General features: G+C 35.5%; 1 protein-coding gene across 2 annotated transcripts in view; it reads left to right on the plus strand.

The window, feature by feature from the left end:
- LOC124789651 overlaps nt 1-8,782 on the plus strand; it is a 185,546-nt gene extending 176,764 nt beyond the window's left edge. For both annotated transcript variants that reach the window (XM_047257085.1, XM_047257084.1), the window contains one exon: nt 6,934-8,782. In XM_047257085.1, the coding sequence (XP_047113041.1) occupies nt 6,934-7,103 (170 nt within the window). In that variant the 3' untranslated portion in view covers nt 7,104-8,782. The remainder of the gene's footprint in view (nt 1-6,933) is intronic.
- Nucleotides 8,783-11,613: the final 2,831 nt, after the last annotated feature.

Here is an 11,613-nt window from a genome sequence, read left to right on the forward strand (position 1 = left end):
TATTTTTAGGATTTTTAAAAATGAGGTACAGTCTGGTTCTGCCATAAAATTAGGTATTTTAGGTACTATAAAATTACGATTTTTGATAAAATATTTGTGTAATTCTTAGCTGGGAAGACAATGATAGAATGCTAGCCACGAAAAATTTTATTTAATTGGATTTTTAACATTTAGGTACAGTCAGGTACTAACCAGAAATTAGGTTTTTTTAGGTGCTATAAAACTAGCATTTTTGATCGTAAATTGGTATAATTCATGTATGTACAACTTTTATTGCCTTTATTTAATGAGGAACAAAATAGGTTTTCACCTAAAATCCTAGGTCTACTGGTGACATTAGGTCTTCTGCAGAAACATGTGTAACAGTTCTGTAATATTTGGAATTCACTGGCAGATATCAGCTGAGATTCAGCTGAAAATTATCAGACTGACCTCCTCAGATTACACTGAATAACTGTAACTGTTCTATTGACAAAAACTTTCTGTTAAACTTGGTTATGTTTGGAACTGGTGGTGAAAATTCTGTATCTGGTTTACAAGGCATTCATAAGAAAATATATCACTTGCCTCTGGCCCTCCCTTATTTTCTGATGCCAAGCTATTTAATTTCAAAATTAAGGAGTTTCTTTTGTGAAACGTGCTGTTAAGATCTTAAACAACTCCCATTCATTGCTCAATACCACCTCTACAATCTGCCAGTCATTCAGTGCATGTTTCTTGTAAGGCTGAGATATACAGTTTATTCAACCAAAAAATCTGTTTCATGTATGCCATCAGGTGGGAGAAGGATAAGGAATCTGGAACAGGTCAAAATATACATTATCAAACAATGGAAAATCCAGGTTGGAATGTAACAATATTATGAAAAGGATAGTTGCTACTCCCCATATAGTGGAGATGCGGAGTTGCAGATAGGCACAACAAAAAGACTATCACAAAATAAGCTTTTGACCAACAAGACCTAAAGACACACACACACACACACACACACACACACACACACACACACACTGCTGGCAGTGTGGCTTCAGCTGCCAGATACTCCAAAATATACATTACCACAGATACGCAACTACAGCAAACTGTATATGAAGATTAACTTAATAATGAATACAATTAAAAACAGCCAATTTATGTCACTTGGCATAATCTACAATTCAACATACTCTCTGCCACAACTCTATTGAGTTCACAGATGACGTATACATCTTAGCCAATTATGTTTCGGAAAACTCTATCAGAGACATTGAGTAGTATTGTAAATCTGCTCAGTCACAACATGCTGGTAATAAATAAAAATGAAACAGTAGTGCTAAATTTTCATAATGCCAAGAGAAGTGATTAGGGAGTCAAAATTTGGGTGTTGGACACTGATATTTAAAGTGTGGACAATACAAAATTTCTGAGGAGGCTGACACAAGAACAACCATAGATGATGTACACACATTGATGGTACATTAAAAATATGAAGTACTATGTGCTGTTTAATGAAAGTTCTTGAAAAATGCTGTCATAAGGACTGTCTGATGACTGTGCACTATGTTTTGAAATATGGAATCATTTTCTAGGGCAGCTCATCATCCAACCTAAAACTCTTTAGAATGCAAAATTGAAAATTGAGAATCATAGTAGGAATAGAAAAAGGTCATGTCAGACCTTGCAGACTTCTCCTTAAAAGAATGCAAATTCTCTTATAGATATTTACCTTCTCACAAGTGTAGTGTTTATTAAGAAACATACGACAATATGTCCTAGTTTCTTCCACAAAAATGAAAACATTCATTTCCGTAACACAAGACAGAAAACAAAGCATCATACACTACAAGCAAAAACACATCTTTCCAAAAAAGAAAAATACTGCACTGTGGTTGAATTATCTACAGTAAACTGCACTGATCATTCAAATTACTGTGTTCACTGACAAAACAGGACCACAAGTGAGGAGAGAAATGAATCACCCACTGAGTTAAAAAGTAGGAAGAGAGGACCACTTATAGAAGTAGGAAACATATACGAACTAATCAACATTGCATAGCGAGTAAAACAAATACTGGTAGCATGAGAAACATCTATAATAATCCTTATACATAAGAATAATGAGAAAATGAACTGTGATAACTCCAGAGGTATTTCATTACTAAACATATCATGAGGTATTAAAAGAGATTAAACAAGAAATATAGAGGTTGGAGAATATCAGAATTACACATACAAGTACTTAAAAGAGAACTATAAAAATGTTACTAGCAACTGCTTTTTTAGTGTTGAAAAATACATAACCATCAGCATTTTAAATAAAATAACCTATTTCCCTGATTACAGTGAGCTGAATTGCTTTAAAAAAAAAATCGTTGTATTTGCACAAATATAATCCAACTTATAATTTATGTTCTGATGGTTGTTATGTGTATGGCTTCATGGTGTACTTCAGAATATCTTATTAACAATATCCATTGTTTGAATGTCTTATTAAGTAACATATGATTGTAAAATAATTTCATGTCCTATTACCCATAACAAATCCACTACGATGAGACACAAGGATGCTAATAAACTGAATTGTACTGAATCAGACTGGTTTTTCATCTGGAAGAAGTAAGCCCTACAATTCACCACATATTGAAAATCAGACAAGTTGGAGAACATGTTGAGAATATGGTAAAGAAGTATGGACAATGTCTATTGACTTCTCTGGAGGATATAGCAGCATTCAGTGGGAAAGTATGTACAGTACGCAGAAAGAAATGAAGATACCACCACAGCCAAGCAGTATTGCTGAAGCATGAACAAAGTGTACCAAGCTGGAAGCTATATTTAGGACATTGCTATAATATGAGAAACAGAGAAAAGCCAGCTCCAAGTAGAAGATATATATCACCTACACTTCTGAACCTACTAATAGAGAAGATTGTATGAGGCATAATCCAGAAAAAGAATGCCAAGAAGTACTTGTGAAAATAAACTATTAATGAATTGCTTATGCGTGTTGGTGAAGGCTGAAAATAAAGATGAGAAGGGAGAAATGGTAAAGGATTTCATGTGTAATGCAATGAAGATTGAACTGAATCTTAGAGAAGGAAGACAGAGTTGATGAAATTATCAAGGATGGCAGGTACTTTTCGAAAAATTTAAATTTGGGTTAATAAAAATGCACAGAAGAGACAAAGTGAAATGTATGGGAGCATGGTTTACTGTGGAAAACAATATTATGGAAGACATCAAGGAGCAGATCATAGGTGAGTCACGAAGCTATTATAGTCTGAAGAATACACACACATAAAGATGCACTTCAACAAAGGTAAAATTAAGAACCTATAGTGCTGTTATGTGTCCAATAACACTGTATGCATCAGAGGGTCACAACACAACCAGAAAATAGAGACAAATTGAGAATAATTGAGAGCAAAATAAAGAGAAAGATACAGGGGCCCACTAATTTGTAATAAAGCTAGCAAGAGGTATACAGGCTGGGGCAACAACCAGATATTGTTGCAGGATGAGCCAAATGAGGTGGCTAGAGGCACACAGCAAGAATAGGAGAGGGAAGTAGGTTAAGAGTAGCACAGGTAATGAAAAGAAACATAGATGGCTGAAGACCTCTCAGATAAACAAGACTGTAGCAGTGAAAGATCTTAGGGAACTGGGAATGTACAGTGCAACATGGAAAGAAAAAAGCACATGACAGAATAAGGTAGGCTGCTACTGAGTTGTTGCATGATGTGCATGAACCTTGATCACTGTGTGTGTGTGTGTGTGTGTGTGTGTGTGTGTGTGTGTGTGTGTGTGTGACTATACAGGGTGATTCACAAAGATATGCAAATATTTTAATATGTTATTCTACAAGTAAAACTAACAAAAAAAGTCCACAAATGTTTAGTTATGGAGTTATGGCTAATAAAACATTTTGACTGAAATTTAGCAACTTCGTTAATATGAAGCCATTGCAAAACTGTACGAAGTTAAAGTAAAGCATGATTTCCATTTATTTTGTTTTTATTGGTCTGGTGCATCTAATAAAACATGTCCCAGATGTGTATCAGCAGTAGTTTTCCAGAACATCCAGAGAAGCAAAGAGATGAATGCCAAAATGGACGTTTTCCCCAGAAATGGATTGGTCATGGAGCCACACGTCTGTGGCCACCCAGATCACCCGATTTTACACCAATGGATTTTTGTGACTGGGAATGGATGAAACACACAGTCTTTATAAAGTCAATACACGTGAGGCATTACTTGCTCACATTATAAATGCAATAGATGAAATTAAGAACAACCCCTTGAAATGGAAAGGAGCAACAAAATTTGTTCATACCTCTGCAGCTAAATGCGTTGGACTCGGTGGAGGCATTTTTGAACATTTATTGTGAATGCATTGTGAAATTGTATGTACACTGTACAACTTCCTTAAAACTGAGCTTTGTCTTTTTCTGGTTTAACAAGAATTCATGTGTGCTATGGTATTAATAAAAGCAGGTTATCTGACACATTCATACAGTTTCAGTTTATGTTATTACCATCATTATTCCAAAATTAATTTCTCTGCAACTTCTGTTGAAAACTTTGTGCATAATTCTCTGGAATTTAAAAAACAAATTGGGCCAAGTAGTTAATAAATTAAAAATTTTACAAAATTACTTCTTTGCTACTCTGGATGTTCTGGAAAATTATTGCAGATACATGTCTGGGACATTTTTTTAGATTCACCAGATCAATAACAACAAAATAAATGGAAATCATGCTTTACTTTAACCTTGTACAAGTTTGCGATGGCTTCATATTAGCAAAGTTTCTAAATTTAAGGTAAAATCTTTTATTAGCTGTAAATCCGTAACTAAACGTTTGCGGACCTATATTTATATGAACTTTTTTCTTTATTTTTGCTTCTAGAATAACACATTAAAATATTTGCGTATCTTCGTGAATCACCCTGTAAACTGCATAATGCTCCAGTTTGTTATGCTGGCCACAGTTAAAGTCAAATTAACTTACTGATAAGGTGAATAATGAACGGAGTTCATCAGACTACAACTTCAAAGTCCCTGTTATGTCCACACATTTAGAGGAAATTGCTAAGATGTTTTTCATACCTTCAAGACTAACTTAAATGATAATAAGGCAGCCAAGAATAAATATTTATGCTTCAAAAAATGCTATGTACAGTTGATCACTGAATACCCTGCAAAGAATACACTGATACCTGAAGCGTCCTCACACTTACATCCCAGTATGCTTATTTTTTTATGTTATTTATGATAAATAATAAGTCACCTCATATTAGCTATAATAGTCATAACTAAGAAACAAAAGATAAAAATAAATCCTATATGGATTGTATACACAAAATGGAACTCTGTATTATGGTGCAAAAAAGTGAAACAAATAGCTTATAAATGTGTGACACAAAATTATTAACGCCCAAAAATTCTAAATATAAGTGAAAAGCATTTTTATTAGCCATTCTTTCTATACATTATCTCAATGATTGGATTTTGGATTGGCAGGAAATAATGTGTGTATAAAAACCTCCGTTAGCGCATTATATGACAACATTTTTATGTTTGTCATTGTACACCTACTCAGAATTCTCAATATAGTATGCTGTATTAGTAAAACAGTAGTGACTTTTGTGCTGATCATACAAAGTGCTAATTTGTATATACCTTCTTAGCTTAAATAGCATATGTATTGTATTGCATTTTTTTCTATCCAGTAAACCTCATGTGTACAATACAAGCACAATAGATACTGGACAAGTCAGTATTTATACATATACTGAATTCAGGTGGTTAATTACAGTTGAATATCTGGTATACATACATATGTGATACAAGTAAACTGAACATGAAAGTCCAGGGTAGAATAATGATAATATTATGAAAAGGATAGGTTGCTGCTCACAATATTGTGGAGGCATTGAGTTGCAGAGAGGCATATTGAACAGACTGTTAAACATTTAAGCCTCCAGATAAAAGAGTCATTCTTCATAAACAGGAAACATACACAGTCACACAAGCACAACCCACACACACCGCCACTGTCTCTGGCTGCTGTGGCATGACTGTGCACTATGGCTGTATCTGGCTGCTCAGTTCAGATGTAGTTGCAGTCCACATTCAGATCACAGTGGCCAAAGACAGTGGAAATGTGTGTGTGAGTTATGCTTGTGTGAATGCGTGTGTGTTTTCTATTTTCAAAGAAAGACTTTTTTGTCCTCAGAAAGCTTAAATGTTTAGCAATTTTTTCATTGAGCCTGTCTGCAACTCAGTGCCTCCTCTATGTGGTGAGTACGAAGTTATCCTTTTCCTAATAAGTCAAACAGAATATTTTATAAAAAAAAATGGTAGTTTTTGGCAGGTGGGTTTATAAGTTTACCAGCTTTAAATGAGTAATTATAACAGAATCATTCATACATACACTTCAGTACTGATTATCTTATTTTTTCATGTACAATTGTCTCAAAGATAACTACAATTGATTTACTAATAGTGATTATGTTATTGACTCAAGAGTTTTTGGGGGATCCCATCCAGACTAGAGAGGCAGTGCATAAGTAAACATCCTTTCAAGACTGCTTTGAATTTAATGTGACCATTTACTAATTTAATTTCTTTCTCTTATCTCCATCACAGTACATTTCTTCTCAGCCTTTCACATTCTGTGGTTAATCACCATCGCACCTTCTTTGTACCTCAGCAGATTTTCATCCATAATTGACTTCTATATGTTTGTTTTCTGCTGTTTGCTCTTTGCTTATGAAGACATTCTACAAGCTCAAGATACGCAAAAATTTTGTTTACATCAGAGGAAGTACTGACATTTTGGAAGTCCTGACATTTTCTTTATTTCACTAAATACACTTTTTGCTTACCCTTCATTTGGTTAGTATCTAATTAAGAAGTTAGACAAAATTAATAATTTTTATTTTTATTGCAGAGCAAGACCGAGAAATACGGCCAAAAGCCACTGCTGCTTACCTTCATGCCTTGAGAAATCATCGACCTTCATATAAAATTCGTAATTTTGTGGCAGAATCTGAAACTAGAAGCTCACATGGTAGATACGACCCAGGCTACCTCTGGACAGGGCTTGGAAGGAAACGTTAAATTTCAAGGAGTTACTGATTCTAGCATATAACATCAGTATCAGAAATCCTAAGCAGTGCCAAACTATTATTACATAATTAATCAGCACAATTTCAAATCAATGTAAAGTATTAATATAACTTTCAAGTAAATGTCTGAAAAAATAAAAATCACCTTAAAGGTTAACACTGTTCTTACATCTTTTCACAGTGATAAGTGAATCATTCATTTGATGACACTTAAATTCTGTTACTAAAAATGGGGTGTTTCATAGGAATGAACAAGTAAAGTGGTTGTACAAATAAACTATGTGTTATGGTGTCCCAGGGCACCAGCCGCAGCCCCATGACAGTTACAATGCGTGGATGAAAGTAGGTGATGCTTGCACACTCTGTAGCAACCAGACTGCAATCCAGACTGCCAGGAGGTGAACTAAGAACTATGTACCACTGGGTACCTCTCCAGTCATCAGCAAGAGATCATTGGCCACACCACAATATGCCCCCATCCAGTCTCAAGTGACTAATGGGCAGCATGTCTCTTCCTGAAGAGTGAGGAAACCACTGGTAGATATTACAAACAGCTTTGTTATTAGCTTGCAAAAACAATAAGGATAACAAGAAATTAATTCCACCTTTTCAATGGTTCTAACTAAATACAGTTCAAAGGTATAGGTTCCAACAACCTCCCAGGAGCTGCAAAATTACAGTAGCTGCACTCGAAGAAGCCGAACTTCTAAGTGTGATACAGCCTTCACCAGTAACGCGTTGATGAGAGCTTAAGTGTTGGACTGCAAGCAATTGGCACATGCCTCATCCAGCTCTGGCTTAAATAGTCACTCTTCAGGAAGAGATGTGCTACCCTCTAGCCACTTGTGACTGGACTGAGGCGTGGTTTTGTGGTGCAGCCAGTGACCTCTTGCTGATGCCTGATTAGGTACTGGGTTGTCGATAATTGTCCTGGCAGTCCATGTTTATAATTGATGTTCTGACACGGTTGTTACAGAGCATATGTCACCTACTTTGACCAGCACATCATAATTGTCATGAGGATTGCGGCTGGTGACCCCGGTCACCATAGCACCAAATAACTAGTTTCTTGCCATTTCATTCAACTGTTGAAATATATGCCCATATCTTGTATGTAGCAAACCTTAGGTTTGTTGATGTATTGTTGTAACAGTACTTGAATGTATAGCAAAGGGAAGAACATTTTGTGTCATTGTTTATCACATGAAACTTCAGTTATTATGCTTGAATTAAAATATTTGTCTAGTAACAGTAATAAAATGATTTTGAACTTGGACGGTAAATGTTTTGTTATGTACATAAACAGAATGCTAGAGACGGTCGAAAATGAATGGAAATACGTTTTGATAAGGGCGCTAATTCTAGTCACTACAATCTAGTCATACTGAAACCTGTTTCTTCTGTTCTCTATGTTATATTTGCAGTTAGTCCTTAGTATTCACTGAATGGAGAATTTTTTATGGTTTTCAAGGCCAATTACTTAAATTTGTTAAATAATCTTTCATATCTACTACAAAAAAATTTCTGCTAGTACAGTAGCTGCATAGTCAGTAGTACATAAAATTTGAAAAGGCAGATTTATGTTACTTATAATGCATTGGAAACATGTAAAGAATAATTCTTAGCAGTTATGTTAGTTTTAACTCTTAAGAGAAACAATTAATATGTTTTTGATTAAAATGTTGTAATCAGGCACTGAAAATGTACTGAAGAAATGTAAATTGCTCACAAAGATTGTTACATGACTTTCACAAGAAAACCAGTTGCATCTTTATTCCTTCCATCCTTGCTCTCCAGGCACATGTAGACTTTTTTATTAGACAGTTTATTAATGATGTGCAATCAAAGTAGAATTAGAAACGGCTAGATGAGATTCTCCACCTTGATACAAAATCATGTTCCACAAGTCTGAGGACCGTACAACTTTTAGTAATATGAGTCAGATATAGGTATGTATAAACGCAGAGAATCAGCAATTATAAACTTTCAGTGTGTGGCAATATTAATCTGGCTAGGATGTCATGCCCCTGTAGAAATTGGAGGATAAAAATACAGGGGCTTTTCATTTATACTATTTTGCCACTCATGAGGACTCTCAGAAATTTATTCAAGAGGAGGCAAGATTTTAAATTTGCTATTTTGTATCTACCGTAACTCATTCTGTGCATTTAATATGTCCTGAACCAAGAAGAAAATTTGCCAGGATATACACAAATGTTATTTTATCTCAAAGATTGACAGTTATTGACTCAATATATTCTCTGGAATGTAGATTACTACTGTGAAACAGAAAAGGCAAGTATATTAAATTATTGTATGGAAAGTAGATCCTCCTACACCATGAGGGTCATTTCAAACGTCCTGCACATTGTGCATGTGCGACCATTATGGCGGTATGATAAAATTGAAATTTATATCAGTTGTGAGTGAGACTTTAGGTTTGCTGGTTCCAGTGGCTGGTGTCATGAGTAATTTGGTTTTGAAATGGAGACTGAAACTGAGTTAGGTCAATTACACATAGTGGCCACCATTCCTACATCAAACTCAAAACCCCTGTATGGAAAGAATCCAATGGATATTTGTAATGGCTTTGAGAGAAGTGTGTGGGAATAGTGTAGTGGAGGAGGAGATTGGTGTTTAACGTCCCGTCGACAGCGACGTCATTAGAGACGGAGCACATGCTCGGATTAGGGAAGGATTGGGAAGGAAATTGGCAGTGCTATTTCAGAGGAACCATGCTGGCATTTGCCTGAAACGATTTAGGGAAATCACAAAAAAACCTAACTCAGGATGGGCGGAGATGGGTTTGAACCGTCGTCCTCCTGAATGCGAGTCCAGTGTTCTAATCACTGCTCCACCTCACTCAGTCTAATAGTGTAGTGGATCATAGCATAATACAATGGTGGCCTGCCCATTTCTGTGAAGGTTGGGTAAGCATTGAGGACAACCCAAGAAGTGGGAGACCATCAGCTGCAACAGACTATGTCTCGCAGGTTATTGTTAATGAAATTTTGAGAAAAGATCGATGACAAACATGTGAGGAAATTACATATGAGGCCAAAATGTCTATCCCTTCAGTTTACAAAATCATAATAAGTTAAAGATGATAAAAGTTGTTGCCACATGGGTTCCACATGATCTGAGTGAAGAGCAGAAAGCAGTTCGCAAAAGAATCGCAGAAGAATTGCTTCAACATTATCAACCAGGAGGAGATCAGTTTCTGAAAAGGACTGTTGCACTTCATGAAACCTGGATAATAGATTTCGAGCCAGAACAGAAGCCTCAGTCAAAACAACAGAAAAGTTCCTACTTTCCACGTGTGAAAAAATTCCGCTGCCAGTTGATGATGATCTTTGCATATGACACGAATGGACTCATAGCTAAAAATAGTGCCCCAGGGGATGTCTGTAACTGGTGCTTACTACAACCTATTTCTGCAAAATATTTTGCACCCAAGAATTTGTCAAAGAAGGCCTACATGCTCACAGCTGGTGTCCTCATTTTGCGTGATAATGCAAGGTAGCATATTGGCCTACCAGTGGGGGCAGAGGCTCAACAAATATGGATGAGAAAAACTTCCCCACCCACCATACAATATAAAATCCTGATATGAGCCCACCAGACATTAATTTGTTTCCCAAATTTAAGGAACAGCTATATGGAAAACGTTTTGATACAACTGATGAAGCATCCTATGATATGACCTGAGTAATCACATAGCTCAACAAAGAATGTGCCCTATCCAGAATACGGAAGTTTCCAAAACATTGAGAAGCTGTTATATGTAAAAATGGACATTATATTGAAGGAATGTAGAGGTACTTTGTTAAATAAATTATTTTCTTCAGTTCTGTCTTACAGTTGCAGAGCTTTAGAAATGACGCTCATATTAATGTAAATTGACTTGATGATTTGAAATAACATCTTCATGTCATTAACTCCACTGTCTCTAACAAGCTGGAGAATAAAGCTAAAAAATATTCACTAAACGTATTTTTATTTATAAAGTAATAACATCTGGTTGGCACTGAATTCTAAAAATCTAAAACAAAAAAATAAGAAATGTAATGTGCTAATATTCCTCAAAGTGGAGAAATTGGAAGCAAACTTTTAAAAATTTTATCCTACTTTAGTGTCATCTGTAACACAGCTTGCACGAAAAACTTCGTGAGTGATCATGGTTCTGAATTTACTGCATTATTTTCGTACCATTTTTAAATGCTGACAGACACAATTAAGGGCAATTAATTTGTTTTTTGAAAACAAATTTTTTGGGTTAGTTGGATAAAGTGTAACCCACAGCCAGCATTCAAAAATCCCTAAACAACATTGAAATTAGGCATTATACCACATTCCTAATAGTCTATGACTGAACCAAGATATACCTCTTATCCCCAGTTTGATACATTGTTCTGCAGCCATAATAATTAGTTACAGAATTCATAACTCAACAGCTGCATGTTGTTCTGTGTTCCCCCCGTAGAGTTTGAGAAGATACAAAC

This window comes from Schistocerca piceifrons, chromosome 3 (assembly GCF_021461385.2).
Source record: "Schistocerca piceifrons isolate TAMUIC-IGC-003096 chromosome 3, iqSchPice1.1, whole genome shotgun sequence".
Lineage (NCBI taxonomy): Eukaryota > Metazoa > Arthropoda > Insecta > Orthoptera > Acrididae > Schistocerca > Schistocerca piceifrons.